General features: G+C 53.8%; 2 protein-coding genes and 1 non-coding gene across 8 annotated transcripts; 1 reads left to right on the forward strand and 2 right to left on the reverse strand.

The window, feature by feature from the left end:
- Positions 1–3,490: 3,490 nt before the first annotated feature.
- On the reverse strand, positions 3,491–14,630 carry RANBP1 (RAN binding protein 1). Of its 5 annotated transcripts, none has more exons than XM_007490376.3 (6): positions 14,496–14,630; positions 13,099–13,232; positions 10,659–10,816; positions 8,601–8,729; positions 7,064–7,216; positions 3,491–6,199 (listed from the first exon to the last, which is right to left on the reverse strand). In XM_007490376.3, the coding sequence occupies exons 1-6, from the start codon at positions 14,508–14,510 to the stop codon at positions 6,003–6,005; spliced, it is 786 nt and encodes a 261-aa protein (XP_007490438.1). In that variant the 5' UTR covers positions 14,511–14,630; the 3' UTR covers positions 3,491–6,002. The 5 variants fall into 5 exon arrangements, with proteins under 5 accessions (XP_007490438.1, XP_007490437.1, XP_056677375.1 ...); XM_007490375.3 differs by having other exon boundaries at positions 3,491–6,202; XM_056821397.1 differs by lacking the exon at positions 14,496–14,630 and adding an exon at positions 14,353–14,457 and having other exon boundaries at positions 3,491–6,202.
- On the reverse strand, positions 6,899–7,029 carry LOC130458667 (small nucleolar RNA SNORA77). Its single transcript, XR_008918073.1, has one exon. It is a non-coding gene; the product is annotated as a small nucleolar RNA SNORA77 (small nucleolar RNA).
- Positions 14,631–15,293: 663 nt separating the features above from the next.
- TRMT2A (tRNA methyltransferase 2 homolog A) lies at positions 15,294–24,098 on the forward strand. 2 transcript variants are annotated; one of them, XM_007490377.3, is made up of 12 exons: positions 15,294–15,432; positions 15,936–16,581; positions 17,180–17,288; positions 17,374–17,555; positions 17,650–17,764; positions 18,274–18,389; positions 18,606–18,717; positions 20,515–20,637; positions 20,994–21,069; positions 21,625–21,741; positions 21,887–21,983; positions 22,430–24,098. In XM_007490377.3, the coding sequence occupies exons 2-12, from the start codon at positions 15,950–15,952 to the stop codon at positions 22,740–22,742; spliced, it is 1,992 nt and encodes a 663-aa protein (XP_007490439.2). In that variant the 5' UTR covers positions 15,294–15,432; positions 15,936–15,949; the 3' UTR covers positions 22,743–24,098. The 2 variants fall into 2 exon arrangements, with proteins under 2 accessions (XP_007490439.2, XP_001376871.2); XM_001376834.3 differs by lacking the exon at positions 15,294–15,432 and adding an exon at positions 15,584–15,703.
- The last annotated feature ends 1,702 nt before the right edge of the window (positions 24,099–25,800 follow it).

Below are 25,800 nucleotides of genomic sequence, written 5' to 3' on the forward strand. Positions count from 1 at the left end.
TGATTATTGCAGATCTAGAGGGATTCCAGAGAACCTTAGGGAATCGAATCCATCCAGAATTTTAGAGATGAAGAAACTGAGGACCAGTCCCAGGAAATGACCTTGCCAAAGATCATGGGACTCATAAATGATGGGGCTGGAATTTGAACCACAGTCAACTGACTCAAATCCCTAATTTTAACTGCACCAAATCGCCCATCTCTGGTCACTAACAAGGAACTTTCCTATTAGAGGCTGGCCTCAGTCTCCACCAACCTTCCTGTCCATGGCTTCATCATGGAGGGATGATGACTTGGGTTGGTTCCCCAAGGCTCTGCCATGGAAAGCTCAGCTCTGATAGGCCAGAGGCCATCATACCCTGACTGATTGACAAGGTCACGATCTGAGGAAGGAAGATCAGCAAAGCAGACCCCAGAATGAGGGCCCCCTGATGATCCCCCTTTGTGACTTCTTTCCCCAAATTTTCCCCACTAATGGGCTTGTTATGATGATTATTCTCTCCCCAAGACAGGAGAAATAACATGAAAGCAAATACTTATAGGATCAATATATACCCTACTTTAAGCCCCCTAGGTTATTATCCCCAAAAGACTGCAATTACAGAATAAAAGCCCAAAGATTACTGCCCATGACCCCTTCTTTCTCAAGCACAAGACACGCTCCAAGGCCCTACAATAAACACCAGCTGAAACCTTGAGTACCATAATGAATTTTCTCCTACAGTTACCACACTCCAATGAATTTGTTGGAACAGAAGCCAAGCAACATCGCTGGGCACTTCAAAGTAACGCAAGAAAAACAGAAACTGTAAACTGAGGAAAACCCCCAAACTGGCCTGTTTTAAGCCCTCACACCTAGATATGAAGATGTTTTGTTGTTCATCTCCCAAGCAATTATGATGGACAGTGAAAGCTGACCAAAAGCACAATGAGCCTCTCAACAGTTCAAGGGATGCTAACCTACAAATGGCTTTGTTCACATTAATCATGTCTATCACAGAGTGTTGTAGAAACCTAGTAAATGATCACAGAATTCTTTGTTGTAGTCACATCACAAGAGTGTTGTTTAGGTGATTTGATAATATCCAATCAGAATGCAGAATATCACATGTAGAAAATTGATTGTGTGCCAAAGAAATATGTACTTGAAAACCTATATAATAAATGAACCACAGTACTATGGCAGAGCACTGTGTGTGATGCCTGCATATGTGGGCTGAATGCACAGTGTGTCTCATCTCATTTATCCGACCGTGACATCATACTTGGGCAGGCAACCCTGGGTCCTCAGAGAGGCCACTAGACGGACCTCTGTACTGATAGGTCTTGCCAAACTGGGCAAGCCAGTCTGTGTTGGTTTGTCAGCCACACTGGTTCAGTCCACCGGCTGGCCACCAAATATCAGGTTTTCCCATAATTCTCGCAGATTCTCTAAGGCACTGGGAGTGGGACAGTGGAGTGAAGACCTTGTGACCAGCAAAATTCAGTTTTGAAGGGCCCAACAAAATGCTACTAAGTACAGGAAAGCAGCCTTTTTCTTCTCAATGCTGAGCATACCCCACAGATGCCTGCAGAAAGACAACCTAGGTCCAAACTCCATCTCCAATTCCTGACACTGGAAGTTACTAATTCCTCAGCTAGAAAATGGGGACGTTTCCCATCTCTCTTCACTGCAGGGAACATGGTGCCTGCCTGCTGACCTGAGGAGGGCACAGGCTTTAAGGAAGACATTATGCAATCCCAGCTTTCTGGAATGCACAAGGGTCTGTCAACCCCGAGGTTTGCAAAGGCAAGGCTAGAAATCCTTTGGAGACGATGCTGGCTCCATCTTCTACTCAGTGGGCATGGCCATGACCCTAGTTCAGCCAACGAAGGACTAACTCAAGAAACCACTAGTTAATCCCTAACCCCTGCTAGCAGGCCTGGCCCTTTGGGACAGTGGCTGCTGCCATTTCCTCCTTCCCCAGCAGTCTGCACATCATGCTTGTTAATCAGTGTGATGAAGAATTTGATAAGGAGAACCACAAATGGCGAGCATCATCTTCCATTTGCTCAGCAGAACATTACAGGAAAGGCTCATTAATTTGGGTCCCAACCCACGAGTTTGGAACTGAAGATCAGAGACAGCAGACAGACAGGCCTATTGAGTCAAGTAGAAAATAATTGCTTCCTAATGAATATTCAGCATCTTCCTGGAAAGATGTTGGCTTCAGAGCAACTTTTCAAAACATTTCTTCAATCAATCCCCTCAAAGAACTCTGAATCGTGGGGACTTAGCCCACTTAGCCACCAAACCTCAAATGTTCATCCCTCCTCCCTCTGTTGCCAGGACCTGCCCAAGATTCTTCCCTTTTCCAAGGCCGGTTTCCCCATCTATCAAACAAGGGGGCAGGAATGCTGTGGTCCATTTGGCCACACAGCAAATCCTGCCCCCCACCAGGAACACCAGCTCCTATTCCTACAAGGCCTTTTTGGCCTTGAGGTAGGTAGACATTTTGTGTTGATTAAATGGCAACCATTTCTCAAACCCAGGCCTCCCAATTCCATGATCCCTGTTCCTTTACTCAGATTCACTATGGTTAAGAGGCCCAAAAAGTAGCCACTGGGACAGGCTTTGGTGGGTATCTCCATTTGGATGTGTGAGAACTCAGCGGCTGGGTGAATTCCTCATCCAAGACCTCAAGGGAACAAGTCCCCAGCTCTACTGAATTGACCAAGAGGCCTGAAGGTCCAGGGTCTGGCCCAGGGACATTCAGGGCAGAGTTCAATGCCCAGTTCTCCCAGACCGACCCTTCTCCACAAGCTCATGGAGTCAATGGGCCCAAGTTCGAAATGTAAACTATTTCGTGTGATCTGGTCAAGTCACAATACCCCTGGGTTTCTTCTTTCCTTATAGAGCCTTTTTCTTTAGCCCTTACCATCTGTCTTAAGAGTCTATACTGTGTTGGTTCCTAGGCAAAAGAGCAGTAAGGGCTAGGCAGCAGTGGGATTTAAGGGACTCGTCCAGGGTCCCCCAACTAGCAAGTGTGTCTGAAGTCAGATTTGAACCTAGGACCTCCCCGTCTCTAGACCCGGCTCTCAATCGACTGGTTGCCTTTTTTCATCTTTAAAACCTTCTAATTTGGATGAATAATATGGGAAATAGATCTGGATCAAGGATGCATGTAAAACCCAGTGGAACTGCTCATTGGCTATGGAAGGAGGGGAGGGAAAGAACCTGAACCATGTAACCATGGAAAAATAGTTTATATTAATTAAACTAAATTTAAAAAAAAAACAAAAGCCTTCCAATTGGGATTTTTAGCTCAGGTTTCAGCCCTGCCTCCAGCTCTAAACCCAGGACTCTGTAATGGCCCTGTGGCCTGACAGCAGGGGCGGGAGCAGCCTACACTTAGAAGCCTTCCCAAAGGCAACCAACTCCCACAGGCCGGACGCCGATCGAGGCAGCTCATTTCATTCCGATAAGACGAAGCAGACACTCCCTGGAGAAATACATTAAGTGGCACTTTATTGGAACACAAAACAATTACAGTGAGACAGAATCTCTTTTTGGAAGGGGAGAGTGAGTGCCTGGTATGTTTCTAGCCCACACCCCTCCCTGGCTTCCCATTTCCAGGGGACGTCCCCCCCGTTTTACAAACGGCAGCTTCAACGAAAGCATTTAAAAGCACACCCTCCTGTTCCCCGAGAACTAGCACGCCCGTGGAGGTGGCACAGGAAGAAATCAAAGCCAACCGACCAGTCATGGATTCCAACTTCTTGTTGCCAGTGTCTCCAAAGCAGAGAGTGGAACCGAACATTCGAGTTCCCGTGCAAAGTCTCTTGGTCGCGTGAACATCTCATTTTCAAAGGGTCTCGTTGGCCCTCTTCCTTCCTGCCACTGGCCCAGCAAGGTCTCAGTCACGCTGGGCCACGAGAGCACACGGCCTAGAATAAGCAAAGCTTAGCAGTTGGAGAAGGAAATCTTCTGGTGGTTGGTCTGCATTTACGCTTTCTTTAAAACAATCACTTCCTTCGGAAGGGCACTCCACTGAGGGGATCCAAGGGCTGCTCTTTTCAATGGACAGAACACAGACCCGAACAGGGAAAACACCGAGTCATAACATGAACATCTACAGCTGGGACGTAAAACAGTCAGTCAACTGGTGGGGGGCTAAGAAAGGGGCCTTCAGGAAGCAAGACAGACATGCTTTCTTTGTTTTGTTTTAAATAAAGCACCTTTGGTGGGGGATGAGGAAAACAAGCCAAGGGAAGTCTGACGGAAGTGAGTCCTTTAGCTAGTACTACTAAGAAACGCTACAGGCTACTATGCTTTCCAAAGCTCACAGTGAATAGTGGAACTAGAACTCTGGCCTGGGCGGCTTTCTGTCCTCACTGGCTACACGGCTAGTCAACATTTCTCAAGCTTATGGCAGAAGAAAACACTTGAAGAAAACAACACCACCATCAGCATTCAAACTGCAAACCGTCCTGCCCAGGAGGGCCGGCCTTTCCGTCTTACTAAGCTGAAAGTTCTCAGCCTAAAACTCAGAGCCCGAAGCAAAACTTAAGAGAGAGACAAGCCTGCCAGGTGAGCATGGAGAGGGAGGAGGAAGGGGCACAAGGGACAGACACACCACACAGCCACACCCAACTGATGACTTCCCTGAGGGCAGGCACACAGGCGGCTGAGGTATTCTTCACTTCTGGGGGTGCTGGGGATGGCCTGAGGCCGCCCACCCCCTAGGCAAAGCTCAGGACCCAACACACTGGCAGCAGAAGGAAATGGTGCCTTTGTCCACTCAGACCTGCAAACAACCTGGGCAGCACTGACGGGCAAGCCGCGAAGCCAAGCCTCAGCGCTCTTGGCCCTGGAGCTCTGCTCAGAAACAAACCACTCCTTCCCCCAGAGGCCAGTGGGGGCTCCCCGGTGGCACCTGTCCGTCACCAAGGCCTTTAGCTCAGCTATGCTGCTGGAATTCAGGCCTCACCTTATCTCACCTCTAGGAGGGGGTAGGGAAGGGTCAACAAACCTGTGCCAGCCAAGCTCACAGCACCTCAACCGGTTCTGACTCGCCAACGACACACTGCCATACCTAATGCTCAATGGGGGCTCCCCCTGCCCCCAACATCCCAGGACGAGAATGCGCCTTCTGCCAGGAGAGCCAAGACCAAGCTGGACCACCACGGTTCTGCCCATGCACCCAGGGGAGCCCACACAAGAGCTTCCTCTACCAACTTCACTTTAAATCTCAGGTTGGCCAAAGCCCCAAAGGAGGGCCACCATACTAAGGTCTCTGTGCTCCACGTAGGACACAGCATCCTACTCCGACGCGGGCTTCCCAGGGAGGAAAGCCCGCAGGAAGACACTCAACAACTTAAGCGATGCCAACCTTCCCAGGGAGGAAAGCCCACAGGAAGACACTCAACAACTTAAGCGATGCCAACCGTGCCACCAGGAAGTAATGCCGCCGCCATGCTCAGCCAGCTGGTTCCATCACAAACGAAGCAGCTACCTTTGGGGGAAGCGTGAACACACACAGAAGCGAAGGCATTCCCATCCAAAGCTTGCCAAAGACTCCATCCACCTCAATGAGGCAGTCCAGCAGAAACACCTCCCCCAGCCCGCCCGAGTCACCAACACAGCCAAGGCACCTGACAACAACCAGTGCCAGGAGTTACTTTAGCCATCAGTGTGTGGAAGTAAACATATACAACTCAGTCCTGTCCTCAGATGCAGCTTTGAAATGTTTTATTCACTCTTTTGGATGGACTATAAATAAGTGTTTCCACTATGGAAAAGAATGGCATGAGCGCAGTACATTGGACTGGGGAATGGGTCTGCTGAAGAAGAAGACATCTTCAAAAGGGTAAAAGCTTAGAAAACAACCTGGAGGCTAGAATTCAGTTCTTTATATAAAGTCCCTTGTAAAAAAAAAAACAAAACAAAACCAAAAATGAACAAAAATAAAGAAAATAAAAGGAAAAAATTAGGAAAGAATGTGAGGCCCATGGTGAGATGACTTATTGCAGCTCAGTGTCCTTATCCTGGGCCTCGGGCTCCTGTTCCTCTTGGTCCTCCTGGCTCTCTTGGGCCTCCTGGGTCTCAAGCGCCGCCTCCTGCACCTGGATCTCTTGGTTAGACTCTGGGTCACCATCCTTCACTGAGAGTGCCTCTAACTTCTCAGCCATTTGGTCAGAACTTCTCTCTTTGACTATTCCTGCTAAAACACACCAACCAGAGGAGTCAGCAGCAGCTGGGTCCACAAGGATGAGCAGCTGGACACAAGTGACAGTGCAGAACCCTTGCCTCAACAAGCTGGACTCAACCCCACCCCCACTCTAGGACTTGACATGACTGAAAACTGGGAAGGGTCTAAAGGATTTCCCTCACCCCCAAGAGCCTCCGTAGGAAGCCAAACTACTCTGGGCTATGTAAGACCAAATGATTGCCCAGGATCACCAGGAACCAAATGGGCCAGGAGTTTCAGCTTCCTTCCTCACACCAGCTAGCCCCAAGGCCCATTCGATTCCCCATGTTAATATTTTAAACTTTCTCCAAATGGTAACCGTTGCCATTTGAAATGCTCAATTTGGAGGGAAATCATTCAAGTTTTGTCAATTTCTATAGCTTGCCACCATTTTTCTTTTCAACTCCTTCATGCCAACAGGAAGTAAGTGGAGTTATTACTAAGCCATCCGAGATTTCAGCCAACTAATACTTTGGTCAGTCCCACAAAAATCCCCAGTTCCAAAGAAGCCAACCCAGTCAACTCTAAAACCATTGCCATTCCATGCGGGTCCATAATTGGGTTTTTTGATTGAACTGCACAGGAAGAGAGAGGTGGCCAACCTCTTAACTAGACAGCAATGGCCCAAGCCTCTGGAATCTGCCAGGGAGAGACTTGCCCAGCTCTGGGGTGGGTGTTTCCCAGGCAGTTGCAGAGGCCTTTCACTAGAGAAAGGGGTTTGCAACACCGTGGGGCGCTTCTCTAGCAGACTGGAAAAGCAGCAAGACTGAGGAAGGCAGTCAAGTACAGAGTGAGTCTGCAGGGAACGACAAGAAACGGCTGAGGGAGCTTTACCTTTCTCTTCTTTCGATTCTTCTTTTGGTTCTTCTTTCGGTTCTACAGATTCTTCTTTTGGTTCTATTTTTGGTTCTTCATTTTTTACTTTATTTTCTTGGTTTTTTAGCTCCTTCTTGCATTCTTCGAATTTTGCCTTAAACTTCTGGGCATCTAGATAAAGAAAAGAGATGTTAGCCCTCCATCCCTGCCTCCCTCCCTTTTCTTTGCAAGAGGCTCCATGATAGCGAAGCACTTCAAGCTCTTCAGGGAAGCTTCTTACATGGATCCCAAGAGGGGCCATTCTTGTCCCTATTTTAATGCCATGAGGCAATATGTCCATTAGAATCCGAGAACGAAATCCCAAAGTCCTCCTAGACTCCGAGCAGGAAGAGGCCTTAGAGACCTTCCTCCTTTCAGAGCAGACTGAGGCCCAGAGGACGGGACCTGCCTGAAGTTACCCAAGGACAGAGATGGCAGGCAGGAGGAGGAGAGCAGGGAGGCCAATGTGTGCACACCCTGTGATCCTGCAGGCCTCACTCTGATTATCCCCATCTTAGCTTCAGTGTGAGCACAGAGCAGGAGCCCAATAAACAAGGAACTAACCCAAGGCTATACGGCTTTTCTAAATGTCTGAGATCAGATTTGAAGTCAAGTCTTACTGACTCCTGACCTCACCACCAACCACCCAATGGGCAATTGAGCATACTCAGGACATGCCACAGCATATTGCCCCTCCAGAGCTCCTTCGGCTCGTCCTCGGCCACAAAACACTGGGGGCTTTCAAGGGCCCATCCAGACTTAGAAAAGGAAATGTGCTCCCCACACAGGCTCTGCCCAGAGTGCTCAAATTTCACCAATAAAACTTGTCTACTCAGACCTGTAGCTCAAGAGACACAGGAGACAACAGCGTTGTTTCACACCAAAGGTGAAGTTGTGGAGGATCGCCGTCTATTTATCGAGGGGCCTTCAGGAGTGATCCTCTGGCCCAGCTTATAGGACTGACTGTGGGACACTCGCCAATGATTCCCTGGTCATCCATACTCAACACTTTCAGACAATTGAGCTGATGCAGGAAGCAAACATAAGAGCAAATGTTGCTTCCACATAGGCTCCCCCCTAATACACTGAGCAGCTCAGCAGCCCTTCCTGGACATGCCTGCCACCCATCAACAGAAGTAGCAGGAAGAGGCAGAAGAGCTGGGCAAAATCCTGGCCCTGCCCTGAGTTAGGAATATGACCTCTCTGGACCTTCCTCTTCCTCCCCCTGAGCCCAACCAGCCCTCCCCATTTGCTAACCACCAACTGAGTAGACACAAAGCCCTGGCCAGAATTACAATCAAGCACAAGGCGGTGTTCCTTAGGGTCAGAGGTAGGGTAAGCCTGAGGATCTGAGTTCAAATTTTCTCCTTGACACTCTGCATGAGTCACTTCCTCTCTCTCTCAGACAGTTTTCCCCTTTGTAAAATGGAAGTGTTGGGGTCATCTGTGCCAGGGCAGTCTCATTGGAGTCAAACGCCAGCCAAAAGCAGCACATTCTCCCAACCACCTCACTCACTTTCTGCATTCAGGAATCGGATGGCCAGCAGCTCTGGCTTTGGACTTTCATCGGCAAAGTCAGCATGTGTGTTCCAAACCCAAGCCCTGTCACTGCCTGCATTGGGCTTCAGCTCCATCAGGGGGGTTACTGGCAGAAAGAAGAAAGGAAGGGAAAAGAAGACAGGTTAGGGCAAGCAGGCATGGACACTGCCCCACGATCCCTCACTCCTTTCCTTAAATCCTCTATTACCCACGGTCATCGCCTAGCTAGGGCCAGGCCACTGGGAATGCTCCCGAGGGGCCCAGTGTTTGTGACTTGAGGTTCCCATTCTTTACTTTTGCCTTACTCCCTTATAGAGTAGGGACAAGAGGGGAAACGCCAATGTTCAATGGCCACGTTCAAAGACTCAATGGAAATACAGCTATACTTGGTAAAAACTCAGGTGTCATGGGGCTAGAAGGGTCTGAAGTGGGGCAGTCAGCAGTGGATACTGCTCTGATTCCTTCCCTGTTGAGCTCTGAGGCCAAAGCCGGACAGTCTCAAAGGCAGGGGGACTATCCCAAGTCTGTCTCTGGATCTCCACTTGGTTTTATACATAGTAGACACTTGTTTATAAGAGAGAAACTAAAACAGACGGCATCAGGAAAAGGACTCTGCACAAATCCCTACAGTACACCCCCAATACATCACAGACTTGCGATGCAAAAGGGGGGAAAATCAGAGGGCTATGGGCACTACAGTTCACTGTCTCCCACTGAATCCACCATTTGGAGAACGTATTACAGGAGTGGCTTCTCCAGGCCCAAACTCTGAGCAGATTCCCCAGGCAGTGTCTCTTCCAGGAGGTCAAAGCTGGTCTCACATACTATAAACTGCTTGAAGAAATGATCTTTGGTGTCAAGAAGACCCATCAATTAATTCAAACTAAACCCCATTCCTTCTCTTATGACCCTTCCTCCAAAGCCTCCCATGGAAAAGGGAGCACCACCACCATCCTGGAGGGCAAACCTGGCAGTCACTGCCCACTGGGTCAAGGTTCTAAGGCTGGTTCTTTTGTGGCCGCGGTGCGGGGGAAGGACTGGTTATGCTATGGTTTTAAATCGTGGGGCTTTTTTGTTAATGTTCTCCCAATGGAAAAATTCCAAAGTCCTTTTCAGAGAGAAACTAAGGCTCAGGGAGGTTCAGTGCCTTGGCCAGGATTGATCCTTAGGTAGAACAGACAGAAGCAAAAAGTGTAGTGAACTAGAAACCACCAAACTGGGTTTTAGTTAGTCCAAGTCACTGCATGACCTCTGATACCTACATTCTCTGCTGGACCCATTTCTTCCTCCTTAAAAAAGGGCCAGGGGCAAGGTGGGGAGAGCTAACCACATGATCCCTCTTAATCTCTTCTAGGGTCGATACGAGGATTCCCATTCAAAGTTGCTGTAGGTTCTCATATCCAATGCTAGCTAGGCCTGATTCTGCAGGTCTGGTCCCTGACAGAAACCCAAAGGCCACAACAGAAATTGTGCCCATGCTTGGTTTCTCTCCTCTAGGCCAAATATTGCCAGACCCCTCAGATGGCTGCACTTCCTCAATAGCCCTACCGACCCTAATAACCCCGGACATCTGCCCACAGCACTCGGGACACAAGCAATATATGGTTGGCCTGTCAGCACAGATCTTCTATTATTCAAGTCTTGTTTCTGTTTCTTAAGATTTCTTTCTTTCCTTTTAAAGATAAGTCAAGAGGGCCATAACATCACCCTGTGAGGTCCTAAGAGCTTCATATGCCCAGGGCTGCCAATGTCATCCTCCATCCCCAGGTCTCTGTCCGGCCCTGTCCCCATTTCTCTTCACCCCTGTTGCATTTCCCCTTGGTTTGGCCTGGCATTCAGCTGGCATCTTTCTCAAAGTGAATTCTGCCATTTAGAATGCATACATATCTGGATACATTCCCATTTCAGAGAAGAGTTTTAAAAACCTGTTTTAATTCTAGACTTTAAACTCCCTGCATTGTTCAGCAAGCTTATAAAATGGAGCCCCTGGGGGGTCCCGGTGTCACCTCAAACAAACCAAAAAAGGTCTACGTACTATAGTGATTCGCACAGATCTTCAGAGTCTTGTCCCGCCTCATGAGGAGGCGAATCGTCCCTTTCTCCTTGTGTTTCAGTAGCTTCACATCACCTGTCCCTCGCTCTTTCCACTCTGGAAGGTCATTCTCAGATGCAAATCGGAACAGCTTTGCTCGCCTTTGAAGAGATTCACCACGTTACCACATGATCAAATCTAACAACACAACTTAGAACTGAGCCAGGCTCTCTTCCCCCAAATATTCTCAGCCAGAAGAAAATTGGTCCTGCCTGGTTCCCTTAGGCAAGAGAAGGAAACAACTTATTCACAAATGGAACAAAATCAGGTACAAGCTCTTGCCCCCAATATTATTCCTGTCTTATTGGTCAAGAACTCTGCATCAATAACACCCGAGCCCTTATGTACAATAAACACGTTAAAAGCCAATTTAGTTACTTGTCCCAATCAATGATGTTCCTGCTAACACAGAAGACAAAAGTACACCCGGAAAATAACCGTCCCATGGCACTAGGCTCTTTCCAAGCCTGGGAATATGGCATTTCCTTGTTTTACAGATGAGACAACTGAAGTTCTCTGAGAAGCCCAAGCCCCCCAGGGCCAGCATTCTTCACTGCAACCCAAAAAACAGGGAGAAAGCCTGATGGAATTCAACACCTGAGAATTCCAAATGCTGCAAGCTACCCAAAAAGAAGACCTGAGACGCAGTCACATGTTTTCTTTCAGCAAAGGATGCACAGGAAGAAGCAGGCATGCAGAGGGCCTCTTGTCCAGAGAATCCACATCTGGAGGGAAGCCCCAGGGTGGATAACACACCACTAAGCAATAGGCACAGAACTGAGCAAGAGGAGAGGAGGCTGTATTACATTTCAAATGGCCTAGCTCTGAAACACAGGCCTATCTTCTTGGGTTAATGCTGTTCTCTGGGTGAGCTCAAGGGAAAAATCTTGAGCACGCCTGAGGGCTAATGAGAGGACAATAAGGATATACTAGGAAACAACCAAGCAGATGCCTACTGTGTGCCAGGCACAGGGGCACAGACACAAAGCCAAAGGCAATCTCTCCAAGGAGCCCAAGTTCCTCTGGGAGCCAATATGCACTGCTGTGAACAACACCCAACTTCGGGGGTAACAGTGGTAGGGATGGAAGGTGGGCCACAGCAGTCCCCTAATGAATGCCTGAGGACTGCTGAGGAAGACTTGGGGGAAGATCATGGACAATTCAGGTCTGGGGAGAATAGTAGGGAAGGAAGAACCAGCAGGGTGGCAGGGAACCCCACCCAAGGGCATGAGCTAAGTTGGATATTGTCAGCTCTGAAAAGGCTGATGGGACATAGCCAGAAGGAATCACTGGGTACTGTGGCCAAACCCTCGCTGCTTCAGGAAAATCCTCTCGGGGGCCCTGAGGGGCAAGACTTGAGAGGCAAAAAGCCCAATTAAAGAAGCTACTGGATGAGGTGACACAGGCCCACATGAGGGGAGATGCTGCAGATAGAAATGATGTGATATGGCACCTGCTAGAGGAAATGAGCTGATGCCAACCCCCCACAAAGGCCTACAACAAGGGGGGTGGGGGCACCTGTGTGTGTGCCCTGCACAAAAAAAGTGGAACATTCATAAGAGGGGAAACTGAGGCAGAGATGGAAGGCTTTGTAAGGGGCTTCTTTTTGTGTAAAAGGAGGGGGATGAATTCTACCATCCCTGGAGACTCTGGCTCTTCCCATATGTTCCTAGACCTTCTTTATCCCCCAACACTTATACCCCTTTTGTTCCCCCCTCCCCATTTCCCAATCCCATTGTAATCTCCATTTTCTTTTCTCACCAGTCACACCCTTTCTTTCACACATCCTACATGACTGCTAGAAAGTCTATGAGTGTCCCTCAGGGCCAGTGAAGCAGGACATACAGATGCTTTCCCAGGCCAGCCTATCGTCAGCAACTGCTCTCTGTGAACTCCCCTTCTGTGGTTTTTGGATTCACACTCAAGATTCTATCCAGCCACCAGGCCCAGAGGGGCCCTAGCACTAAAGTTTGCCAAGGCAGCTCAAGGACATCTCTCAGGGGATTCCTAGATCATGCAAAGAAATGCCGCCTGGCACCAACTCTGCTGCAGACTGTGCACAGCTCTCTGTGCTACAGCCGGGAAAGAGAGAAGGGAGCTGGAAGAACCCCTAACCGGGTCAGGAGGCCTGTTTTCCGATTCTGGTTCCCCAAGTACTAGCCCTGTGACTAGACAGGTCCTGCCACCCCTCCTTAACTAGTCAAGAAACATCCACTCGGTAACCCAAAAACTGCCGGCAGAATTCCCATCACCTGCAATGCTGCCTGGCACCCCTAGAAACACAAGTCTGCTCGGTCAGGATAAGACTGGCTCTTCCTGAAACTCAGTTTCCCCATCTGTAAAGCAAGGCTTGGGGCATACATAGCAACCCAGGAGCACTCACATCTTAAAGAGCTCTTCTTCATCTTCCTCCAGGGTCTTAATCTCCTGCTCAGGCAGAGAGACAATGGGCTCAAACTGGGGATCATGGTTGCTATCATCCATGCCCTCGCTGGTCGAATCATGCTCCTGAGAATCCTGCAGGAAAACCAAAAACCAAAAACCACAGCAAGAATGCCCGAGTGAGTGTGATGACCTAGGCTGGATCAAAATAACAGGAACAACTCTGTCCACCATCTACAGAAGCCCAACAGGTTGGCAAAGTGCTGTTCTTGTCTGCTCCACCAACTGCTGCAAGAGGAAGGTGCGCTTATGGTTATGCCCATTTTACAGCTGAAAAACAGGCAGACAAAGGTGACTTTGTTGCCAGGGGTCAGGCAGCTTTGAACTCGGGCTCTGGGGCACCTCCTGGCTGTCAGGACTAACAAGCATTTGCCAAGCTCTCTGCCAGTGCCAGGAACAACACAGTGGCCAGGGTGGGCCTGAGGGGAGGCAGGCCCTTGCCCTCTCCTCTGGGGATGTTGCTGCAGTTTCTCCAGGTTGTTTTAGGGGAGGCCTCCGCAGGTGCAGCCCCAGTGACTGGGGCGACTCCGAGCTCCCTGGGCAGGAGAAATTCACCCTGTAATCCACCCATCAGACGGGCCATGGAGCCCAGAGGGAGAAGCCTGTGGGGAGCTGCGCTCACAGGCCTTCCCATGTCAGCTCTGGGGCAGCCTCCTCTGGAGGTTTTCTTTCAGCCCTCTCTCTTCCCTTTCCTCTCGGATCCAGTGTAGTGTGCAGAGAGGGCAGGATGGGTGAGAAGAGAAAAGGTACTTGCCCAAGGTCACACGGTGATGGCCCCATTGGAATCGGAGACCGCCCGCCCCCCCCCCCTCCGGGCCTGGTTCTCTCCGCTGCCCCAAGCACGGTTCCTGACGCTCTAACCGCTATTCAAGACGCCAGGCACGCTCCCCCTCCCGTCCAGGGAGTTCCCAAGTCTGGGCCTGGGCCCCTAGAGCTGCAGTGCCCGCAGGGGTAGGGGGCACGGGGGAGGAGTTTCTGTGGCCACTCCTCGTGCCGAGATCAAGGGTCCGAGATTGGGGCCAGCACAAAGGAGTCGCACGGGGGCCGACACCTCCCCCCATGGCCGCTGCGGCCCGGAGGCTCACGTGTCCGGGCCCGGCCCGCCCACGTGCGTCCCCTTCCTCGGCCCACGTGGCCGCCGCTGGGCCCCGGGGAGCCAGACCGCCAAGGACCAGTCCCGGCCCCGCGAACTGACCGTCTCCCCGGTACCGCTACGGGCCTGAGTTCCGGGCCTCCCCGCTTCCGCCCCCGCTCTCGGCCCCACGCGGCCCCTGGCCTTTACTCGGGCCAAGCCCAGCCGCCTCCCCCGATCCCGCGGGCCCCACGCGCAGCACGCACCTCGGGAGTCGCCATCAGAGCGGGGTGGGGGGGGGCGATGCGACGGAGGCGGCAGAGATGGCTGGTCCCGATGATGTGAAGGCGAAGGCAGCGGCGGTGGTGGTGGTGGTGGTGGCGGTGACGCTCGATTCGTCCTCGTCTGGCGCTGGTACCTCCTCGCCCCGCGCTTACCTTAGCTCAGTCCTGCCGCCCGCGCGCGCGCGCGACCCCAGCCCCTTGACCCTGGCGGCGGCGGGAAACACGCCCCCGCCCCCCCCGCGCGCATTCAAAACCGCCGCAACTTTATTGAGGCGCTGGCGCCGTGAGTAGCGGACAAGCCATTGTCCTGCCCCGCCCCTCCTTCCGCCTGCTCTCCCCGCCCCCTACGGCTTCCCGCCCAAAGCGCCGCGCGCCGCGCCTCGGACACGCGGGCGCGTCCCCGGCTCCAAGGGACGCCCCGCCCCGTTGGGTGCTTTGTGCCCCAACTAGGCCGCAGCTCCCGCCTTCCCGGCAGCCACCACAGCGACAGCCGTCACTCACACTTCCGGCCGCGCCGAAAGCGACCGCTCACTTCCGTTTTCACACCCGAAGGCCTTAATAGGTTGAGAGCGGCGGGGGCGGCCAATGCAGGGGGCGGGGTTCCAAGAGAATCGCTACGAAACGGGGAAGAGGCTTGGGATGGAGGGAAGCGGTTGGTGCGTCAGGGACGGGTCGTGATGACATCTACAGCGCAACCGGGCTCCGCCTCTGAGGGAGAGTTGCATCAGAGGAGGGAGGACGGGAACAGGACTACGGTACGCCTGCGTAGGGGGCCTGCCGGCCAGTGGCGCGCGTGCATCGTGGGGGCGTGGTCCAGCTGCACTCGGGACCGCGTGTCCTGGGCCTAAAGGTGCGGGACTTGAGAACGGCCTTCCTGGGATTACGGATTCGAGCCCCACTCCAGTGGCAGCCAGAGAAGGTGCGTGGTCCAAGCCTGCCATTCCTGTCCCGGGGGAGGGGTCCGTTCTTCCCAGCTTCCCCTGGAAGGAGGACTTTGCCACCAGCCCCAGAGTTGACCCTCCCCAAGCTGGGTTGGGGCGGAGCTTCCAGTGCCCCTCTTCCATCTGCTCCTTTGAGGCGGGGTCTTAGATCTGGCACTGGAGGAAACTGGGCAGACTCTGGGATCCAGGGCCCATTGGTACTACCCTAACTCCAGTACACAAAGGAGGCAGAGACCTCACCCCATAAAGGTGAAGACCCCGAGGTTGGGTCTGCCCATGCGCCCTAACTGATCCCCCCTTCCCCACCAGGGCCTCTTGGCTGGTCCCTGCCTTGGAGGGACTAAAGGCGCCTTAGGGACCCCCAAGCTCCTCTCTAGGTCTGCAGATGGGGAAACAGAGTCCATGGGGACGGGTTGAGCAGAATAGCAGTTCCCTGCCAGGCAGCAGAGTGGAGCTGACAACGCTTATTCTTTTATCCTAGCCTAGCCCAGGAGGATGGAAAAGGAAGAGGACGCAGCAGCGGCTGGTGTAGACCCCCTTGGCCGGCCAGTTGATGTAGATCTCCCTGCCCAACCGGCAGGTGGAGAACCCCTAGAGGAGCTCCAAGAGGAGTGTGGAGGGGCCGAAGAGGGCACCCCAGCCATGTACAGCTACATCAAGGATGATCTGTTCACCTCGGAGATCTACAAGGTGGAGATTCAGAATGTGCCCCGCTATGTGGGTTTCAGCGATGTGAAGAAGTTCCTGGCCAAGTTCGGGCTGCAGCCTCACAAGACCAAGCTGTTCGGCCACCGGCCCTTCGCCTTCGTGACCTTCAAGAGCCAGGAGGAGCGGGACCGGGCCATGAAGGTGCTGCACGGGGCGCTGTGGAAGGGCCGCTGCCTCAGCATCCGCCTGGCCAAGCCCAAGGCCGACCCCATGGCCAAGAAGAGGAAGCGGGAGGGCGAGGAGGGGGGCCCTGCCGAGGCCAAGCGCCCTGCCCCTGGAGCGGCGGAGCCCTCTTCCGTTGAGGAGCCCATAGCCAAACAGATCGCAGATGTGGTCACCCCCCTGTGGACCCTCCCCTACGAGGAGCAGCTGGAGAGGAAGCAGCAGGAGTGTGAGCAAGTGCTGCAGAAACTGACCAAGTGAGGGGGTGGGCACAGAGGGGAAGGGAGGGGAGGGAGGACTCTGGTGGTGGGCTGGGAGTGCAAGACTAGGCTTATTGGAGCCAGCAATTGAACCCCAGACTCAGCCTTGTCCTGGGCTCTCAGCCTCCAGGCCATTCTGTCCTTTGCATTTCTGCATTAAAGGACGGGGGCCCCAGAGGCAGTTCCAGGGTGCAGTTTCTTGTGCTCTGCCCTCCTGGGGCTCCCGCTCAGGCCCCTCCAGGCCTGACCACTGCCCGCATGGCATTGGGTCCCCACCAGGGGTCTGCAAGGCCCGGTGTGCTCCCTGGAGATCCGGAGACATGGCCGGGGGCAAGAAGAGTCAGGCCTCAGCCCCAGCAAGTTTCCCCCTCTGTAAAGTGGGATATTGGGGGCACCCCGGGCAGTGCCTTGAAGGGGTGCCACTCTGGGAGGGGGCCTGCCAGGCTGCTTCAGGTGAAGGACAGTTAAAGTAAGGGCGAGCCTTACCCTCCTTCCATGGCCCAGAGAGGCCCAGGGCCCCACCCTAGAGCCCTTGTGCAGGCTAGATCTGAACCCGGGTCTCAGCCCTGTGGCCTGTGGCGGGGCTGTCTTGCAGGGAGATCGGGAACAACAACCGCACGCTGCTACCCTGGCTCTTCGTGCAGAAGCAGAAGTTCAACAAACTCTGCTGCCCCCTGGAGGGCGTCAAGGCGTCCCCCCTGCAGGTGAGGCCCCCCAAAGCCTGTCACACTTGTGTCACTGGGCTCCCCGCCCCCCACGGCTCACCTAGCGCCTGCTCTCCCTCTGCAGACAGAGTACCGCAACAAGTGTGAGTTCCTGATCGGCGTGGGCGTGGGCTGCCAAGACAAGACGGTGGGCTGCCGCCTGGGCAAGTACAAGGGCGGCTCCTGCGCTGTGGCCGAGCCCTTTGACACCGTCCACATCCCAGCGGGCACCAAGCGTGTGGTCCGGGCCTTCCAGGAGTACATCCGGTGAGGGGGAGGGGCAGCCCTGAGGGGGTCCCAGTGTGGACCACCGGGTAGCCATGGGGGGGGGGGGGCAGGCTGACAGCCTGTGGCTCTGCAGGTCCACCCCGTACTCTGTGTACAGCCCGGAGACATATGAGGGACACTGGCGCCAGCTGACCGTGCGGACCAGCTGCAGCGGAGAGACCATGGCCATTGTCTACTTCCACCCCCAGGTACCTGCCTGGCACTACCCAACCCTTAGCCCCTTTTTGTGGAGCAGAAGTCGAGGCTCTGGGAGGACTCGAGCCTCCGGGACTCATTCACTCTCATTCAGCACCGGGCAGGGCAGGAAGCCATACGCAGGCCAAGGAGTCAGAGGGGGTCTGCAAGATGTCACCATCAGACCAGGGGCCTTAGGGGCCCCCCTGGGAGGTTGGGGGGCTGAGCTGGGGCAGAGGCACCCCTGGGGGCTTGGGGTCCAGGTTCTAGACAGAATGAGGGCAGGCAGTGCTCTGGGGGAGGGGGGGGTGAATGGCACGAGCCTGAGGGGAGCCTGCGGAGAGAATGAGGAACGGGCAGTGCCATGGCCCCACTCTCCAGAACTTGGAGGTGAGGAGACAGGACCCGCTGGGGACCTGGCTGGGGTGGGGGCCACAGCTGTCTCCCTGTCCCTGGCTGCCCCGTGAGTTGGCCCAGAACTTCCAAGCCCCTGAGGGTGGCCTTTTTTTCTCTGCCCTTCCAGAAACTCAGTCAAGAAGAACTGGCAGGCCTGAAAGCCTCCCTCGGCCAGCACTTCACAGCGGGGCCCGGCCAGCCCAGCGGAGTCACCTCTCTTTACTTCGTGGAAGAGGGTCAGAGGTGGGCTCCTACGGCTGGATGAGAGCGTCCCCGATGGGCGGGAGGAGGGTGGCCCCAAGGCTCGCCGGGGTGGGACAGTTCTCAGGGATGTAGGGAGGCCCCGGCCCCAGCAGCTGTGCTGTAACATGCCCAGAGAGCATGAAGTGGGGGGGGGGGGTGCTGAGTGTGTCACCCTGGGCCCGCTCCACCTCACCTCGCTCTGTTTTCTTCCCTCAGGAAGTCTCCCAACCGAGAGGACCTGCCCTTGGAGCACGTTGCAGGAGAGAAGTACATCCATGAGGAGCTTTTGGGGCTCAAGTTCCGGATTTCCCCTCATGCGTTTTTCCAGGTACGTCACAAGCATTTATTAGGCCCCTGCTGTGTGCTGGGCCCTGGGCTGAGGGAGCCCTTCGTGAGTGAGAAGAAGGCCAGCCTCCCGAGGCACAGGCTCTCAGGGGATTTGGGAAGTCCTTTCCAGTGAGCAAGCCCAGATCCAGGCTCTGCCTTCAGGGGGGAGACTAGGCAGACTCGGGGCCCCTGCCTAGGCCGTGACGGAGAAGGTGTGCCCTGCATGGAGAGGGCCGAGCTGAGCGTTCTCTAGATCAGGTTCAGGGAGAGTTTGGCTTCCCCCTCTGGCTGGCCAGGCTGGAGCTGCCCTTGAAGAATGGGCACGTCCTTCGTGGAGACGCCCAGAAGCGGTGCCAGAGGAGCAGGACGCCTTTCCTTTGAAAGGGAAGTGGGGAGAGGCTCCCCTTCTGGTCTGCGGTCTGTGAGTGTCTTCATTGAAGAGCACAGAGGGTGAAGGCCGACCTACGCCCCAAAACGTGGTCTGACCTTTTGGGTGGTGCCATGTACAAACCGAAGTGGACCCAAGAGCAAAGGGAAGCCACACTGTGGAAGTCAAGAGACTCCAGAGGGAAAGCAGCTCCATGGGAGAAGAGGGGGGACGAGGCAGATACCCCAAAGAGCTCTTGGGTCACGGGGGTTCAGGCCTGTGGCGGTCTTTGTGAGTCTGATGGTCCTAAAGGGAGGTGGAAGGGGAAGAAAAGGTGGCAAAGCCTCGAGACTACAGATGAGAAGGACCTCTGCCCGCCCCTGACCGGGCCTCGCTACACTGCACTAGTTGTGGGGGAGATGGGGGGGCGGGGGCGGTCGTCTTACAGGAGCGAGGGGGACGCTCGGGCAGCGGGCCCTGGGATGGGCGTCCTGCAGAATTTGCTCCAACCGAGTCTTGGGGAAAGTCAGTAGGAAGGAAGGTGTTGGGCCCGAGGCTCCATGAGCATGTACAGGGGCAGAGACGGAGCAGCCGGGAGGCCAACGTTGAGGATCAGGGAGGAAGGTGGGGAGGGAGCACGCCATGAGGGGCTTTGAATAATGACCAGCATTTTGGCATGGTCAGACCTGAGCTTTAGGAAGAGACGGAGAGGCAGAGGGGAAGGGAATTGATGAGAGATTGATGGTGGTGAAATGGACAGGCTGTGGCGCCATCTTGGATGTGGGGCCTGGGTGGTGGCTGCCACAGTAATGGGGGGAGGGGGGCTTATTCCATTTTGGACATGTTGGGTTTGAGATGCCCACTGGTCATCATCTGTAGAAACTTGCACTCCATCTGACCAGGCACCCTTGGAGGCAGGGGCTGCCTTTTGCTTTTCTTGGCATCTTCAGCGTTTAGCTCAATGGCTGGCGCACAGTAGGCGCTTAATAAATGTGCACTGACTCTGCTTCTGAGGGCCTCACTCCCCTTTTCTGACAGCAGGGAGCATGGAGTAATTTCTGAGTAGGTCCAAATTCTGGTTCTCTGGGACTCCCCCTCCCCCTCCCCCTCCCCCATGCAGTATTGATTCTGGGCCATTTGGGCTATCTTGTTCCATAGTTGCCTTGGGGAGCCCTGGGGGTCCTTTGGCTCCTTTGTGGATACCAGTGTGGTCATTAGGTCATATGAAGCCTGGCCAGCCAGCCTGGGGGCTCCATGGGAGCAGCAGGAACAAGAGAGGGAAACGGGGGGCCCCATGGCGAATCCCTGGAGAACGTCTCCCTGGTTTGGGGGACCCCTCGCTCTGGATATTGTAGAGACACGGGAGTAGCCGTGGGGCGCAGGCTCTGGCTGCCACCCTCTTGGGGGCTCACCCAGGCAGCGATTCCTCAGGTGAACACGCCGGCCGCCGAAGTCCTCTATACGACCATTCGAGACTGGGCCCAGCTGGATGGGGAGATCACGGTGCTGGACGTCTGCTGTGGTACGGGGACCATCGGCCTCTCCCTGGCCCAGGTGAGCTCGAGGCAGCTGGCCGCTCCCCAGAGGACACCTCGTCCGAGCCCTGTCCGACTCCCGTGACTCTGGAGACCTGGGAAGGAGGAGGTTAGGGAGGAGCCTGCAGGGAGGCTTCTGAGCCTGGCGGCCTTGAGCAGTCTCGAGCCCGCGTGCCAGACCCAACACACATAGCGGGATCAGGGTTCGAGTCCCCTCGCTGAGCTGGGCCGGCTGTAGGTCCCTGGACCAGTCACTGCTTGTCTCGGGGCCCTTCTCTGGGACTGAGAGCAAGTGAGTGGCGCAGAGGGGGTTCGGGCACCGGTGCAGGCTCAGGTCTAGGCCTCCCCTGCCCGGTCCTTTTGTCTCCTTTGTAGACAGTGAAGAGAGTGATTGGCATTGAGCTTTGCCAGGAAGCGGTGGAAGATGCCCGAGTGAATGCCAAGATGAATGGTCAGTCAGTCTTGTAGCACTTTGGGTCTGGGCTGGAGGAGCAGGGATTCCCCCGGGGCCACCCCCAGGCCAGAGGGGAGCATCTCGGCGTTCAGCCATAGGATCTGGGTCAAGCCATGATGGAATGAGGTCAGAGGACCCAAGAAGAATGTGTGTGCGTGCGTGTGTGTGTGTGCGTGTGTGTGTGTGTGCGTGCATGCGTGCGTGCGTGTGTGTGTGTGTGTGTGCGTGTGTGTGTGCGTGCGTGCGTGCGTGTGTGTGCGTGCGTGCGTGTGTGTGTGTGCGCGCGCGCGTGTGCACCCTCGAGGACACGTGGCATGCCTTAGAGAGCAGGACTGGGGCCCTGGGTTCTGGTGCTCAGTGAAGCTCCAGGAAAAGAAAATGAGGCCCTGAGAGTGACCCAAAGGGCCTGGGCCAGAGGGAGCCCACACCATAGCCCCACACGCGGCCTGGAGATTGGCGCCACAGGGCCCTTGAGGTCCCTCCGTTCTAGGGCTGACCAGGGTGAGCTGGCCCTGACCTAGGCTCAGCTCTTGGTGCTTCTGCCTCCTCCAGCCCTGGACAACATCGAGTTCCACTGTGGCAAGGCTGAGGACCTGGTGCCCTCCCTGATGAGCTCCTTGGCCTCCCAGAGGCTGACCGCCATCGTGGACCCTCCCCGAGCTGGGCTGCGTGAGTGCCAACTAGGCGAGGGCTTGGGCTGGGCAGCGTCTGGCCAGGAAGGACTGAGGGTCGGCGGGGGAGCGGGTTGTGAACGCCACGTGGCCCGGGCCTGCGGCCACCCTTCCCCTCAGCCATCTCTGTCCCCTCCGCCCAGACTCCAAAGTCATCCTGGCCCTCCGGAGGGCGGAGCACCTGAAGAAGCTCATCTACGTCTCCTGCAACCCCCGGGCGGCCATGAGCAACTTTGTGGAGTGAGTTCTGCTTGGGACGCCTGCCAGGGCTGGGAGGGGACTGGACTAGCCTGTGGGCACCCGGGAGGCAGGGGCAGAGGCGAGGGGCCGGGCCACCCCCACTGGCTTTTCTGTCCCCTACCTAGAAGGACCCCAGATTAGTAGGATCCCCTCCGGGGCGCCCTCCAGGACTTGTGGCTGGATGCGGGTTTGCGAAATCTCCCCCATGTCAGGGCTGCAGTGACTGAGGCCCAGGATGGGCAGCCTGGCCCAGGCTCTTATCAGCCAGGGACCTGGGTCCAGGGGGAGGGGACTGAAGACTACTTCTGGGCGGCTGGGACTTGGCCTCCCGGCTCTCCTCAGTGTGGGGTTGCCAGGACAGAACTCGGTGGTCCGGTGTTCTGGGGTCTGTGTGGGGAGGGCGGAAATCCCTGCAGGAGACTGACCCCCCCCTCTTCTCCCCCAAGCCTGTGCCGGGCCCCTTCCAACAGGGTGAAGGGCTCTCCCTTCCGCCCGGTCAGGGCCGTGGCCGTGGACCTGTTCCCGCAGACCCTGCACTGTGAGATGCTGATTCTGTTTGAGCGGGTGGAGCATCCCAATGACTCTTCGGCCGTCGTGGAGGGTCCTCCCCCCCAGAGCCTGGCCCCTGCTGCCCCCAGAGCCGAGGGGGCCGAGCTGCCCCACAGTGCAGACCCTGGAGGGCCGCAGGCTCCCGGGGCTCCTCCTGGGGGCCCTGACAGGAACCCCAGCCTCCTCCCTCCTGCAGCCTCAATTTCATAGCTTCCACTGGATCCCCTCCTACACATAGCACCCCGCCGGACCAGGAAGGGCCCATCCCGCAGGGCCAGAGGGGAAAAAAGAGTAGCAGGACTTGGGGGGGCCTAGTCACCTCCAGGCGAGCCTAGAGCCGGATGAGACCCCACAAGGCAGCAGCCCTCAGAATGGGGAGCTGGGCAGGGGGAGCTGGCGTCGCCCCATGGAGTGGCTGAAATAAATGGCTTTGGAGTTAATGTATTAGCGTCGTGACCGCTCCTTGTCAGAAACTCCAGCCGCTCCCCGGCCTCCCTGCTGCCAACCTGACTCCAGGGGTGATGGGCAAACGTCTGACCCCCACAGTGACCGGGTGCTCCGATCCCCACCTCACAGGTGAGGAAATAGGCCTAGAGCCATCGACCGCTGAATGGGCAGGATTTGGGCCCGGGGCTGCCTTGGTGGCGGAATCTTGGTCCCAGCTGACAGTTTAATCCTTCGCCCCAGCTCCTTGCAGGGCCCCTTCCCTTCTGGCCCTCCTTAGACCACTGGTGTGGGAGGCCTCCTCTCATCTCCTGTGCTCAAGTGTCCCCCAAGTCCCTTCCCTTAGGCACCTCCTAGGTCTCAGCACAGCGTAATTTGGATATTTCCAGCTCCAGATTCCTGAACAGTTACAGGAATTCCGAGCTCCACCTAACCCGGCTTCTGCCCCGACACTGAAGTCAGACCTCCGAATTGCTCAGCGGCACATCCATTCTGAGGGAGTTTGAAAGCCCCACTTCATCTCCTGTGACTGTTATAGGAAGCGGCTCCTACCCATGTGTGCCCAGTCCCTCCTTAAAGAGGTTTCCTGAAGAACATTTTTCCTAATCGGTAGTTTCCTTTCTTATTCTAGCTACCTGGAAGGGGGAGAGACGTGTCAAGGAGGAAGGGAACAAGCATTTATTAAGCTCCTATTGTGTGCCAACACTATGCCAAGTTCTTTACAAATATCTCATTGGACCCCCATAATAGAGAAGGTAGAGCTTTTATTATCTTCAATTTACAGTTGAGGAAACTGAGGTTGGGGGAGGGCAGTTAAATGACTCATCCAAGGTTACAATTGAAGGGTCCAAGGCTGGACTTGAATGTTGGTCTTTCCTGACTGCAGACCCAGGACTCCATCTGTTGTGCTACTTATGACCCAATTTTGTGCATGAAAAGACATTTTATATTTTTTCATTGAAAGTTTCCATTTTATCTTTTGTGAGCATCTCTGTAAAAAAGGTGTGGGGTGGACCCCACCGTGAGGCAGACATGGTCACATGTAGAGTAGGAAAGAGACTTAAATCTATGCTTATCTGCTTTCTCTATTTCAAGTGATTAAATAAACTTTATGGAAAATAAGAGCTTGGGAAGATATGAATTTGAATCCAACAGTTACATGGTATAAGTGCTGGTCTAAACCCCATTTTCTGCCAAATTACTTCTCAGTTCCTGGCAGTTTTTATCCAGCATGGATGGTGGGTTCATTAAGCACTAGACTACTAGGCTTAATAGGTTTTTATTTTTCTTAAACATTTCTCAAATGTAAAAAATTAGTTAACAATTTAAAATTTTCTTGAGTTCCAGATAACATGTGAAGTCATGCAAAACATTTCCATATTAACCATGTCGCAACAGAAAACACTCAAAGGTTTTGCTCTTTTCATTTTTATTTTCCATCTTAGAATCAATACTATGAATCGGTTCCAAGGCAGAAGAGCAGTGAGGGCTAGGCAATGGGGGTTCAGTGACTTGTCCAGGGTCACACAGCTGGGAAGTGACTGAGGCCAGATTGGAACCCAGGACTTCTTTTCTCCAGGCCTGGCTCTCCGTCCACTGAGCCACCTGGCTGCCCCCTAGGATGTCTACTTTTAAAAATTCCAGCTCCCATATGTTTATATGGCATGTTGCTCCTCCAGATAAATTTTGATATGATTTTTGTTTACAATTTGATTGGTATGGCATTCTCTATCAATGAACTTGAGTATTTTTTATCATATAGGCATAACACAAGCATAAGCAATGAATATATATCTTCAGTTGTTTTAGATTTTTCTTTATTTCTGTGAAGACTATTTTTAGTCCTATTTCTGGAGGTACAGAATGTGTCCTATAAGTTAACCCCAACACACTTTATCCATTTTTTCATTATTTCATTTTTCTTTTTTTAACCATTATTTAATTTTCATTTTAATACATTTCCACATAAGTTCCAAAATCACATGACCCATATCGTCTCCCACCCACCTCTTCCCTCCCTCTCCCCCTCCCGTAGCTGACAAGCATTTTTCATTATTTCAAATGGAATCTCTTTCAATTTCCTCCTGTCTTTTGTTTGTGTATAAAACTATCATTTGCTTGCAATTCTTTATTGAATCTCTTAGGTTCAGTACATAAAATATGCTATCCCCAAATTAAGGTCGTTTTGCCTCCTCTGACTGATTATTTGAATTTTTTTGTTTCTTTATCATTCTCTGTACCTTGTTTAGCTCAGGCTTGGGGGCTCCTCTTCCAAACCTCTATTCCTGCCTGGGTAGTCTGGGTCCTCAAAGGAGGGGTGGCTCCTCTCCTCAGGGCTCTGGTGCCAACTCCGAGAGGATGCAGGCATCTTTCTGATGGTTATGAGCCCCCATCAGCGTGCTCCCCAGTGATCATCTATGCATATCAGGGGGCCTTTGTTGTCATCATTTGTTGCCTCTGTCAATCATTTTCTTCCCTTTCATAGTCTCTCCTGCCTGGGTTTTCATGAGACTTTGCCTGTATCTTATTGGGACAAATTGTTTTCTTGTCATTTCCCCCATTAGACCGGGACCTCTGTGAGAATGGGCATGAGGTTTTCTTGTCTCTATATCCCCAGCAATTAGCCCAGTGCCTGGCACATTAAAGGTGTTTAATAAACACTTGCCAGTTTGACGTAATCATCCTTTAAAAGTGCGTAAAGGTGGTTCAGTTAAGAACAGATGATAGAGAAGCATTCCCTGAAAAGTGAGGGCATGATCTTCCCCAGAGTCCCAGGGAAAGAGGGCTCCTGTGGCTAAGGGTCAATGCGTTGCTTCCGGGCATT

The sequence above is a fragment of the Monodelphis domestica genome, chromosome 3, assembly GCF_027887165.1.
Source record: "Monodelphis domestica isolate mMonDom1 chromosome 3, mMonDom1.pri, whole genome shotgun sequence".
Taxonomy (NCBI): domain Eukaryota; kingdom Metazoa; phylum Chordata; class Mammalia; order Didelphimorphia; family Didelphidae; genus Monodelphis; species Monodelphis domestica.